Consider the following 12,487-nt stretch of genomic DNA (forward strand, 5'->3'; position numbering starts at 1 on the left):
ATTGAGGATAAAAACATTTGTATTTGTTGTGTCCATAATCCATGGGCAAAAGAATAAAGTTCAGTATGATGTGCAAATAAATGCACAAATTAAGCACATTGTATGAATAAATGCTCACATAGTGAGTCAGTTTCTGAAAAATATTTATGAATTTCAGTGTGGGAGGGAACATGAACTCTTATAGCCCAGTATCAAACAAGGAGAGCAAAACATTGCCAGTGAGATTTACAGAAATACAGTAAATTCACGACTTGATTTTTCCCCCCACATCCCTATGTTTACTACAGTGTGATACTTTGTAGGTGCTCCTGCTGGTAAGATTTGAACCAAAAGGAAGAGCCTAGTTTACTATTGTTAAAACACAGAGTTGTCACAAAAACATTTTGAATGCAAGTAAGGATCTTCCTTCAGACCTTTATTATCACAATAAAGCAAGAGGGAAAATCAAGGACTTTGAAAACAAATGCTTTTATAAAGTGCGTATGAAAACTACAAACTTGATCAAAATTAACATGACCAAAATCAATACACATTTTACCAAAAATTGATTAAGTAGGAGAAGAAAACATTCTGCAAAAAAAGGAAAGAAAAAAGAAAGGAAAAGGAAAAGAAGGAACGGTGGGGGGAGGAAGGGAGGAAAAAGTGCTATTTAGTCAGTAGTTTGGTCCAGTACCATTCTTGAGTACCTTGTTTTCCACAAAAAGAAATTCAGGATTTATAAACTTCTGGGGAGAGGGAAGTGTTAATACCCTAAAAGCACCAAATCCACGTATTTTTCAACATCAATGTTCTTCATACAGACCCAATATATTAATTAGTTAAATGCAAAAAAAAATCATCTATTTTTTTACATATTCACATTAGTTGCAGCACAAAGAAAGGAACAAAATTACTAGTGCATGAATTTCTGTCATCTTATTCTTCAGTGCAAACGCTTTGTTTTACTTCCATCTTCTAGGTTTAGAAGTGCGAAGGGTGACCATATGGATTCACACCCGGTTGCGCCTGGTTACCTAGTAAGTGAAAATGAAGGTTATTAATGTGACTTGAAATCAAAATCCTACGTCATGTTGCTAAATCAGTGAGGTAAATGTGAAGTGAAGCAGAAACGAAGTTGATAGCAAAGAGAACTTCCTCTCTTATTTGTTTCATTACTTATTGATTATGTCCAAGGGAAACAGAGTCTCAGGATGGAAAAAGTAGAAACAAGCTTCACATTTTCTTTTTTTAAAAAAAATTATACATATATACCTGGCTTGGGACTCTCAACTTTATATAAATACATGTGTTTATATAAAGTTAAGAGTCCCAAGCCAGTTGTGTGTGTGTGTTTGTTTTTGTGTGTGTGTGTATATATAATTTTTTTTAAAAAGACAATGTGAATGATTCAATATCTAATGTGTGGTTTTGCATTATGCTCAGCTCCTTAAGAAGGCTTTGCCGAAACGCGTTGAGCCAGAGCGTTTTAACGACTCAAGAAATACAGAATAAAGAGCTTGTTTCTACTTTTTACATCCTAAGACTCTGTCTCTCATTTATAATCTGGACTGTCATGGATGTACCAGTTCCTTTTGTTTTGTCCAAGGGAAACAGACATATTTTCAAACTAAAAGCCATAAATACATTAAAATGTTTCGGAAGTTGAAACACGTGGACAGAATGGGTTTTAAACAGGCTGACAACTAATGTAAAGCACTGACATGTTGCTTTAATCTGGCTTCATCCATCCAGAGTTTAGAAATGTTTGGTTTTTTGTTTGTTTTTTAAACTACAGCTCCCAGAGTTCCCTGGCCAGCAGAGCCGCTGGGCCATGCTGATTGGAGCATTCTGGAAGTTCTAGTGCAAAAAAAGGAATGTTTCCAAGCTCTGCACCTGTCCCAGCCCAGCTTGATAAGTTTTACATAATCTCCTATCTTTTACTTATTTCCCAGCTGTTAAGACAAAGCTACTGTTATGCTGAAACATTAGGACATTGGGTTGAAAAAATAATGAATTTAAGTTCAAGGTTGACTCAGCCTTCCATCCTTCCGAGGTCGGTAAAATGAGTACCCAGCTTGCTGGGGGGGCAATGTGTAGCCTGTATAATTAAAATTGTAAACCGCCCGGAGAGTGCTTGTAGCGCTATGGGGCGGTATATAAATCCAATAAATAAATAAATAAATAAATAAATAAATAAATAAGTTACGGTAACTTTTTGAAATGGGAAATTTTACTCACTGGTATCGAAGTTTAAAATTGAAAACATTTAACAAGTTAAATTTGAATTATTAATGGATTAATTTATACATCTGTTTAATGGACTATCTGCAGAGGGTACATATCATTCACACAATCTCCGTCCTCAAATGAGAAACCATCTATATGTCCCTTTAGCTATAAGGTTTATAATATATTGTTTAACTTTGGCAATATAAATAGAATGAAACAGAAGCCCTTCAAAATCTTAGTTAGAAGTATTAATAACCCACATTACTTCTCTGTGCTTTTGAGAAATATAGTCTTATCACTATCAGGAACAGTAGGACTAAGAACCAAAGATTTACGAAGAATTTTTAATTACTCCAAGTATATTTCTTTTAAAAAAGCACTGTAAGAAATTTCACCTGAACATACATATAGGTTTTCTCAAAAAGTGCCTCGCAAGCTACTAGCCTATATGATCCAATACAGCTAATGAGCTTGTGGTGACATATTCTTATTTCACTCAAGATGGGTCAACTACACTGCCCAGAAATGAAAAAAGAAAAGAAAGGAAAAAGAAAGGAAAACAAAACACAAAATCACTGGTTTCAGTTTCCAATGGATAATGTTAAAAAAAATAATGTTGCTAAAGAAAATTACCTCCATACCAGATTTCGTTGGGATGATTTGCATAGCCTCATCCCAAAAAGTATCTGTAAACAAGAAAGGCCCTATCTATTATTAAAAGCCTTGTTGGACTGCCCTCTCCCACTCCAATTTGCCTGTTTGACTGTAACTTGAAGTGGAAATGTTGATTAACGAACATGAAAAAGATAATAAGAATACCTCTATCAGTGAAAGCAGGGGCTCTTTTTAACTTACTGCCACGGGTGCATTGTTGAACTGGCAAGCAGAGACAATTAAGCTACTAAATGTGGGTCTGCCCATCACACAGTTGGCCACAAATGATCTGTATGTTTGGCATTCTGAGTAACAACTATACTATTTAAATATAAATCCATGCAGGTAGAATCTTGTACACAAACCCACTACTATGGGATAACATTATGCATGCATGTTGGAGTTTTCAGGATATTGGCCTCAAGGCCAATAAAAACAAACATTCTATGTCTAGAATTATTATTTAACAAAAAACGAACTGGCTGAAATGTGTATTTTAAGTATGCAAAGTCCAGCTGTATAGAGCAAAAATTAAAAACCTTTATCTGGTGCTGCATACTTACTTGACAGCTGTTTTTGGAGTTGTCTGACAAGAGCAGCCGTCTGTTGTTGCTGTTGTGTCTGCTGTAAACCTTGCCTTGGGAACTGTAATAAGCAACATCAGAAAAAATTAGCAAAGCACTGAGTTACATCTACAACATCTGCAACATGTTCTTGCTGGCCTAAGAAGAAGGATGACACTTATGAAAGCAGCCCATTCATTCTGTCCCTCGCCTTGTTTGCCAGATATGTAACCCTAATCACACTTCTCCTCTCCTGAGAGGTATGGTCCATGTGGCTTAGATTATGTCGACCAGGTTTTAAATTTCAGCTCAGATTGGCAAGGTACAGACCATTAGTGAAACAAAAATAGTCCTTTGACATTATAACTATATGAAAGAGGAAGCATATCAGTTAGCAATAGGAGGCAACCCTAGTTTTATTACTCAGAGTGGGGTAATATAAAAAGAGGACTCCAGAATTATAAACCTGCCTTCACAGCAGAACTGCTGGCTGAACATATTAGTTTATCAAATGTTGGCTCAGTCTTATAAATCTTTTGCATCTCCACTAACTGTGGAGGAGATGAAAGTGTTGAAATGTCTTGCCATCTCAGACAATCAACTTTTCTTAGCCAAGAGCAAGAGTAATAAATATGAATGGGAATGAGTTGGCAGGGTAAGACAGATACATTTTTTGAACTATTCCTTGGATACTCAGTGTGATATAATGGATAGAGTGATGGAGACTAGGGTTCGAATCCCCATTTAGCAATGGAAACTCACAGAGGGTGGGGGTGTTGAACTGGTAAAACCATTCCTTAATTATCTCACCTACTTTGAAAGCCCTATTAGCAATAAGAGGATTACCATGTGGATTATCCTCTTATATTTACACTTGTCTTCAGCTCTCTGCCTCCTATTCTCAAAGTATTTCCTAACCACAGAAGAAGGAGACAAAAGAGGTACAAATTCTCTACTAAATGAGGCGACTGGTATGGTAGAACATTTTAAAAGTCAATGCTTATCAAGACAAAAGTTCCAAAAGTCAAAGCCCTAAAAAGTAGTCTGCTGTGGTGATGCCTATGAATAAACCAGCTCTAGCAGTTTCCATTCTCTTCAAGATCTTTTTCTGTCTTCTGTGACAACCAATAGGTCTTAAGGGAGCCAGCTGAGAAAAAGCCACCATTCAATACTTTGTGTGCTTACAGTGAGAATATTGCTGTGGTAGTGCTGAAAATCCATTCTCCCCCCATCTCACACACACCCTATACACACACCCTATACACAAATCTAAGTTTGAGAATAACAGAAGATGTGAATCGAAAAGCATTGGTATTTTAACCTTTAAACCCAGGCTCTACTATGACATGATGCACAGCTCTGCCTCCATCTTCTCCTCATCAGCTTTTCTGTCGCCATTTTCTATCTGGAGAAATGATTTAGGAGAAAAACAAGAAGGGTGCAGAAAGGAAGAGCAAAGATTCTCTTTGCCTCCATGTCTCTTCTCCACAGCAGCTTTTCCAGGCCAAAAAATTAGAACTCTAATATGAGAGGAGGGATTGGAGCAGGTAGTTGCAGAGGAGATAACTTGCATAAACCCTCTGAAGCATCAATCTTTTCAAAAACACTCTCAAGAACCAGGAAAGAGCAAACAGAAAACTTGGCCAACTGAGGTGAGAACAGACAAATTTGTTTTGTGCTATATAGAGAAAATATTTATGGCCAAAGCATGCATGATGTAATTTTCCTTTCATTGTGAATGGCACAGAATCATAGAATCACAGAATAATGGAGTTGGAAGGGGTCTATAAGACCATCTAGTCCAACCCAATGCAGGAATCTAAGTTAAATTATACATGACAGATGGGTGTCTTCTTGAAAAACCTACCAACGTAGCAATCATTCAAGTGTATGCTCTACAAATACTGAAAAAGAGAAAATCAAAAGCTTTTATGCAAGTGTATTGGAGGAAATTAATCACATACCAAAAAGGTGTGCTAATAACCATGGGTGACTGGGATGCAAAAGTACGAGACAAAGCAGTACTAAATGTTGCTGGAGAATTTAGACTAGGAATTACAAACAAAGCAGGAGAATGACTCAGTCAGAATTCAGTGAAGCCAATAACCTGTTTGTGGAAAATATGTCCTGTACACAAACAAACACACAGCTGTACCCATGGACGTCACCAGATGGCCAACACAGAAATCAAGTAGACTATGTAGTTAGAAGGACTAATGGAGAAGCTGCATCCTCTCCACCAAAGCAAAAACAGAAGTACACTGTAGCATTGGCCATGCATTGTTAAGATCAATATTTAGAGTTGAAAAGGAACATTAAAAATCATGGTGCCAAAATATAATTTAAGTAACATTTCTGATAAATTTAAAGTCCATATAGAGAACAGATTTGCATTACTAAACTCAAACAACTAGGCAGAATCACTTTGTAACTCCACTTACTTCCCTTCCTTCTGTTTTTAATTCTCTTGCAACTAAGAAGATACACAGAAGTTACACTGTTTGTCAGTTTCATTTTTCCTCCATTGTTTTGCAACCAGATTCCTCAAATAACACTGCAGAAGAACGGAGATTTGGCTGAAACTGTAATTTGCCTTTCAGTAGTATAGTGACTTTAGGAAACAACGTTCCTGTAGGAAGAGGGGAAAGAGAAGGAACGGGATGGTCCTAAATTCAGCACAACTTGTGCAACCTTGTTTGTACAAGCTTAATTTTCGTTTCCCGTCAGCCAGGGCAATTTTGTTTACTTGGTACACAACGTTGAAGCACTGAAGACCAAGACCAGGAGGGCTTAGGGTTTCTGAGCTACTGGATTTTTATCTTTTGCAGCACTCATCTCAGTATCTGATGTTTATTTGAAGGTCATTTTAATATTACTCCAAATTAAGTGCTTATGGAAATTTGCCAGCAGTTAGCAGCAGCAGATATTGAGGTGGGTCTGGACAACGCAAAGAACAAAATAATAATGTGGCATTCATTTGACTACAATGAAAATGATGAACAAATTGTTGCCTTGTGTATGCTCGTAAGGTAAAGGTAAAGGTTCCCCTTGACAATTTTTGTCCAGTCGTGTTCGACTCTAGGGGGCGGTGCTCATCCCTGTTTCCAAGCCATAGAGCCAGCGTTTGTCTGAAGACAATCTTCCGTGGTCACATGGCCAGTGCGACTTAGACATGGAACTCTGTTACCTTCCCACCAAGGTGGTCCCTATTTATCTACTTGCATTTTCATGCTTTCGAACCGCTAGGTTGGCGGGAGCTGGGACAAGCGATGGGAGCTCACTCCGTCGCGTGGATTCGATCTTACGACTGCTTGGTCGTCTGACCCTGCAGCACAGGTTTAGCCCACAGTGCCACCACGTCCCTTGGTTGTGTATGCTGGAGGAACATGCAATATCTTAGAACTCAATGTGAAACTTTCTAACTACACAAGAGATTGCACCAATCATCTTTAATCCTTGATGTAGCCCAGAGATGAAAATTCAGAATCTGGGCGTACTTTTGGCCAGGCTTTTTGCATATAATCATATTGCTTCATTTGCAGAATTCTACAGCAAGCCCAGTCTGGAGCGTAGATGGGCTGAAATCCAAGCAACAATGGGAGATGATGCTATAGATAAGTTACATTTTCAATATAATGTAATGAGTAAGAACTTAGTTACTTTATTGATGTACTGTATTTTTCCATTTATAAGATGACTCAATGTATAAGACGAGCCTCCCTTTTCTAACCCTAAATTAGAAAATGTTATCCCTGTGTTTCCTTTCCTTTTGCTAAGCCATGGAGCTTAGCAAAAGGAAGTGAAAAGCAGGGATCAAAGGGCTCCCTTTGCCCACTGCTTTTCCTTGCCTTTTGTGAAGCCACGAGGCTTAGCAAAAAGGAAGGGAAGGTTCCCTTCAGGTAAAACAGTGATGAAAGGGCTGCACGATTGCAGCCATTTGATCCTGAAGCCCTTTTGTGGCTGCTTTACCCACTTCCTACGCCAAGGGCTTCAGGATCAAAGGGCTGCGATTGTGTAGCCCTTTCATCACTGCTTTACCTAAAGGGAGCCTTCCCTTCCTTTTTGCTAAGCCTCGTGGCTTCGGAAAAGGGAGGGAAAAGTGACTACCTTCCATGTATAAAACAACTGTCAATTTTTTGTCTAATTATTTAAGGGGAAAGTGTCCTTTTATACACAGAAAAATATGGTAAAAATATGGAAAAATATGGTTCTATTTATTTTCAGAAGCCATTTTTAAAGAGCCCAAAAAACCCACAACCGGCACTAGAAAACATTGTTAGAGGGATAGTGACAGTAGTTTTTCAAGAGTTTTGCCATTCCAGAGAAATTCTCAAGTTTTATGTCATTTAGTCCTTTTTTAAAAAAAAAAGTAATATAAAGTAATAGATTAATATCAAACAGTGCACCTAATAATGCAAGAAGTTCTTCTTTGAACACTTCAATGAGTAATTGGTTATTTTTCAAACACCGTAAAAAGAAGAGCAACAAATTTACTGTTTAAAAAAATAATTTTCCACACTGTGGTCTTAAAAACTTCATCCCCAGAAATAACACTGATCAATGGCAGTCCAACTCTTGTTACAGTGGCCGGGCAAGGGTAGGAATCATATAATCTTAGATCTGAAAATCCGTTTCCTAAACAAATCTTACTGCCTCAGAATGAAAACTTTATATGGTCCATTAATCGACTGCATTAAAACTAGTTTTCTGAGCTCAAGTCTGTTTAATATTTGTTTCTCTATTTTATTTAAGTTCCTTTCCCCCCTCCATTCCCTGTGACTCTTGTGTAGATGTCTCTCTTCAGAATGTGAGAAAGGTTTTGAAATTGCAGAGTTAAAGTTGCTATATTGCACATCTCTGCAACCATGATATTGTATTAGCAATCCTTACTTAACCTTCTATGTATATTTTACTCTGGTTCAACATGCAACCATTCTGGCTACCCAAAGTAGAACCTTTGATGCATGTTAGAATATTCTTATTAAATTATTAAGCACCTTTTATGAAGTTCCTTACAGAAAGAATTATTGTTTTATGTAGGCATATATACACTGAAATTACACTGTCAGCTTCTCTCTCCAACCCCACCCCAATGTGTTACAGCCAGATCTATACAGCCAGGATTTACTTCTATACAGGCTACTTAAGAGTCACAAGACACATGAGAATTTTCTTAGTGCACATAGTACTTAATCAGTGACCTAAAACTATCTAATAGTCTCGAAAGACAAGGCATTATAAATACTTGAAATGTTGTTAGGGAAAACCCTTTGCTACATTAAGATGGTGAACTGGACTGTGACTTCATTGGTACAAATTTCTTTATTTAAACATTTGCAATATCCCTTTTACTACGGTGCCTGTACTCATTCACACATACCAGTCAGCCAGGCAAACACATAGAAGTGCAGTTCAACAGAATGCAAATAAAATGTACTTTTGCCACATTAGTCCCATGTTATCCACAAGAGGGAGTCTTTACACAAGTGTTATACAACAGATTTCAAAAGACTATTTCTTTACTCTAGAAAGCATAGTGAAGCACATTATATGTCCTCAATCAAGGCAACACAAAATGCATTGTGTGAGGAGTAATGTCTGCTTCTACCAACATTTCAGGAAATCTGATTTGCAGTTTCCAGTATGTACTTCACCTTGTGTCAGTACACACCAGAATTAAAGAGTTGCAAGCCATCTTACGTAATCATTTGAATGATAAGGACTTCTCATGTTACCCCATTTTGGTTTTCCAAGATGGAAGGGAAGGGGCAGGCTACCTCATTCTGTCACTCTGCTCCTCCTTACTGTTCAATGGCATAATGCTCCAGAACAAACTCAATCAGTAACATCTCCTCTTACCAAAGGCTGCTGAGGCTGCATTGCTTGGAGACTAAGGGATTGTTGCTGCTGCTGCTGTTGCTGCAACTTTAAAAAAAATGGCAGAGTTATTATAGTGCTGTAATACTATAGACAATTTTCCATCACACCATCATGATTCTGCTCTCATCTGATTTAAGAAGCTAAGCAGGAGTGGACCTGGCTAGCACTTGGATGGGAGAAAGAATCCTGCCTGAAATTCTCAGTCACGATGGACAACAATAAATTCACTCAGCATAAAGCAGCTACCTGTGTTCCAAACACTGTTAAATACTGTTATTCAGAAGGAAGGACAGCAATAAAGTAATCTTTAAAATAGTGGACATTTTTCCTGTCAAGGGTCAGATAGGGATAATCTATTTTGAGCTGGAAATAGCAGTGGGTGGAACCAGTCCCTATTTGTTCTTTCTGCTCCTGATTCCCACTATAATTCCCACTTGTTGAAAAACAGCCATGACCATTGTTTTGTGTTTGGGTAAGAAGTGGTAAACTGATGAAAAAAAGGAGTCATATTTTGGGATTTTCCCTTGTGTGGATGGTAGTGAGCACAAGAGGGTATCCTGTAGGCCATCTTGACTGCTGCCATTGGTGTTGTCAACATTCAGGTTGTCCATTGCTGTGCAAAACTTGGCATAGTTTTTCGTGCTGGGAACATGGGCATGATATTGCGTAGCAATATTGAGGCATACCCTGGATTGAGGCATACCTTTCTGGATAATAGGTACAGAAGCACAATATCCCACATTCATTAAATGGATGATTTTTGAACAATTCTCTGTTACTTTGATATGTTTCGCAGGGTTGTTGTGAGACTATCACTGGGAAGATAGTGTATTTTGTACACCACATGCTGTACTTTGACTTCCCTGGAGGTGGGATATAAGTGCAACTAATAAATAATATCTATAAATAACATATAACAGTACACCATGACATAATGAAGGGATTCCCAGACCTGAAGGAGTCGCTGTTGACGAATTTGTTGTCTCTGTCTCATCTGTTCCTGAGGCATCTGTACCGAATTAAGGTTTGGGTGGGAAGATGAGGCTGGGATTGCTTCTAGTGTCCCTCCAACCAAGGAATTCTGCTGCAAAGGCTGGTGATTCATACTGAAGGAAAAGGATTAAATATGGATAATTTTTTAGCCATGCCAAACTGAATGTGCAAGTTCAGTTTTCTAGACTTGAATTCTTTGTTTGTTTGTTTGTTTGTTTGTTTGTTTGTTTGTTTGTTTATTTATTTATTTATTTATTTATTTAATAGATTTCTATACTGCCCCATTAGTGTGATGCACTCTTCTAGGCAGTTCACAAAACAGATACTCAAACAGAAATGACAGTAATTATTAGAATCCTAGTAGAATATCAGAAGCTGAATAAAATATGAGTGAATGTAGAATGTTATTCAAAATAATATAGATAAACATGAAGAAATGCAATGGCTTTTTTAGTTTAAAAACCTTTCCAGCATATAACCACAGGATTAAAAAAATAAATAAAAAGTTTAAATATTAAATATGCAAATTGGGAGTGTGGCCCTTGGACTGCTGGAAAATATGAAAAGGGGCTTCAGCTCTACAGAGGTCATTTATCCCTGACTTAAGGAATTCCTCCTTCTAACAATATGCCACCTGTATCACTTAATCTGACCTAAGAAACTGCTTAGGAATCCTATTGGTGATCAAGGCAAGCATAATTTGGCACCGCTAATTATGGTGATTTGTCAAATTGGTGGGGTACTTCACCATTGTGAAAATGGATGAAATCTACAAGACTGGAATCTATAAGATGTTTCAGGTCTTCAGTGGGATCTTCAGTGACTATCTTTAGATTAATAAACACAGGAGGAAACCCCGAGATGGCTGTAAGTTTTCATCCTTACAACAATGCTACAAATAATGCCCATAATCTTGGCATATTGATACCTGTCTGAGAAACAAGGCAACCTTCATCATAATAGAAATAAAACATAAATGCAGCCAGAGCTGTTCTTACATCTTGCCCCACTGTCTCAGGGACACTTTCAAGGAAGGATGGAGTGTGTATACAAAGGGTTTTAATGGTTTATTACAATTTCAGTAAATCAGACATTAACAAAGAAACATACAGAGAGAGAGAGAGAGAGAGAGAGAGAGAGAGAGAGATGCACACATTAAAAACCTAGGAAGTTGCACAATAATCATTTCTAGTAAACTGGTCTCTAGAAAGATACATTTGGAGCTGCAACTGCCAATGATTTATCTATGGGGATTGCCAATTCTCCAAAGCTTTGGTTTAAGGCCATAAAACTTAGGCAAGAGCAGTCTGAGCAAGAGAAGATTTTAACTGAAAAGAAGGCTCTGCATAATGTCATAGCAATAAGAAATGGCAATCAAAGTAGCAAGGCTTATTGACCAAAGATTCGTAGCTGTATGTTTATCAGAGCTAGTTATGAGCAGGGAGATTAACAAATATGGCACAGAAGGCATTAACATCTTGTCTAGCGTTCCAGACTCACCAACTGCCTGTGCTGGGCCAGAGAAGTGTCAGCTCTACTTAATGTAACTAGTGGAGAGGGCTGGTGGGAGTTACACTCCAACATCAACCACAGGGTTTCAGATTTTCCACTCTGGCTTTTGCCTTCTTTCTTCAGATCAAAAGGATCTGCCTGTAGTCCGATGGACACTAGCATTTCTGAGAAACCTATATTGTCAAACGCAAATCATATTTTCAAACAGAATGAAGGTAGCAAAATACCTGGACTACTAGAGTCCTCGGCATCTTACCGTTGACTTCCCGTTAAAGGCTGAAGGTAGGCAGCTGCTTGCTGATGAATGTATCCACTCGGCGGCTGCTGGATCTGCCTTAGCGTTTCAATTAGAGCTGGGCTTGAAGGTGTTGCCTGATACACCCTGGGGTTGTAGGCAGGTGAAAAGACTAAACTTCCAGTGGGTTGTGACTGTAGTGGCATCTGAGTCCCATACATTGTATAGCCATGAGGAATGGTCTGTATGGGAGACAGTCCAAGACATGATGGTATAAATCCTGTGCTTCTAAAGAAAAAGTGACACCATCCTGTTGCTTAAACAGAGAACATGACAACAAAAGAAATTATGTAAGCTTTAGATTCTTGTTATTTGAAATCCCCAAATCCCCATATTTTAATTGCCTTTACTTTTTCTTTGTGAGCTGCAGTTGGTGACTACA

The 12,487-nt window shown here is 38.0% G+C and overlaps 1 protein-coding gene across 7 annotated transcripts in view; it reads right to left on the reverse strand.

Annotated features, from left to right (window-relative positions):
- Nucleotides 1-394: 394 nt before the first annotated feature.
- MED12L (mediator complex subunit 12L) overlaps nucleotides 395-12,487 on the reverse strand; it is a 205,302-nt gene continuing 193,209 nt past the window's right edge. For all 7 annotated transcript variants that reach the window (XR_013542948.1, XM_072996076.2, XM_078389115.1 and 4 more), the window contains 5 exons: nucleotides 12,067-12,287; nucleotides 10,258-10,411; nucleotides 9,285-9,350; nucleotides 3,426-3,507; nucleotides 395-1,013 (listed from right to left, as the gene is read on the reverse strand). Coding sequence is in view for 6 of the 7 variants with exons in the window: in XM_072996076.2 (XP_072852177.2) it covers nucleotides 961-1,013; nucleotides 3,426-3,507; nucleotides 9,285-9,350; nucleotides 10,258-10,411; nucleotides 12,067-12,287 (576 nt within the window). In the remaining variant the exon portion in view is untranslated. The remainder of the gene's footprint in view (nucleotides 1,014-3,425; nucleotides 3,508-9,284; nucleotides 9,351-10,257; nucleotides 10,412-12,066; nucleotides 12,288-12,487) is intronic.

Source organism: Pogona vitticeps, chromosome 3 (genome assembly GCF_051106095.1).
Source record: "Pogona vitticeps strain Pit_001003342236 chromosome 3, PviZW2.1, whole genome shotgun sequence".
Classification (NCBI taxonomy): Eukaryota; Metazoa; Chordata; class Lepidosauria; order Squamata; family Agamidae; genus Pogona; species Pogona vitticeps.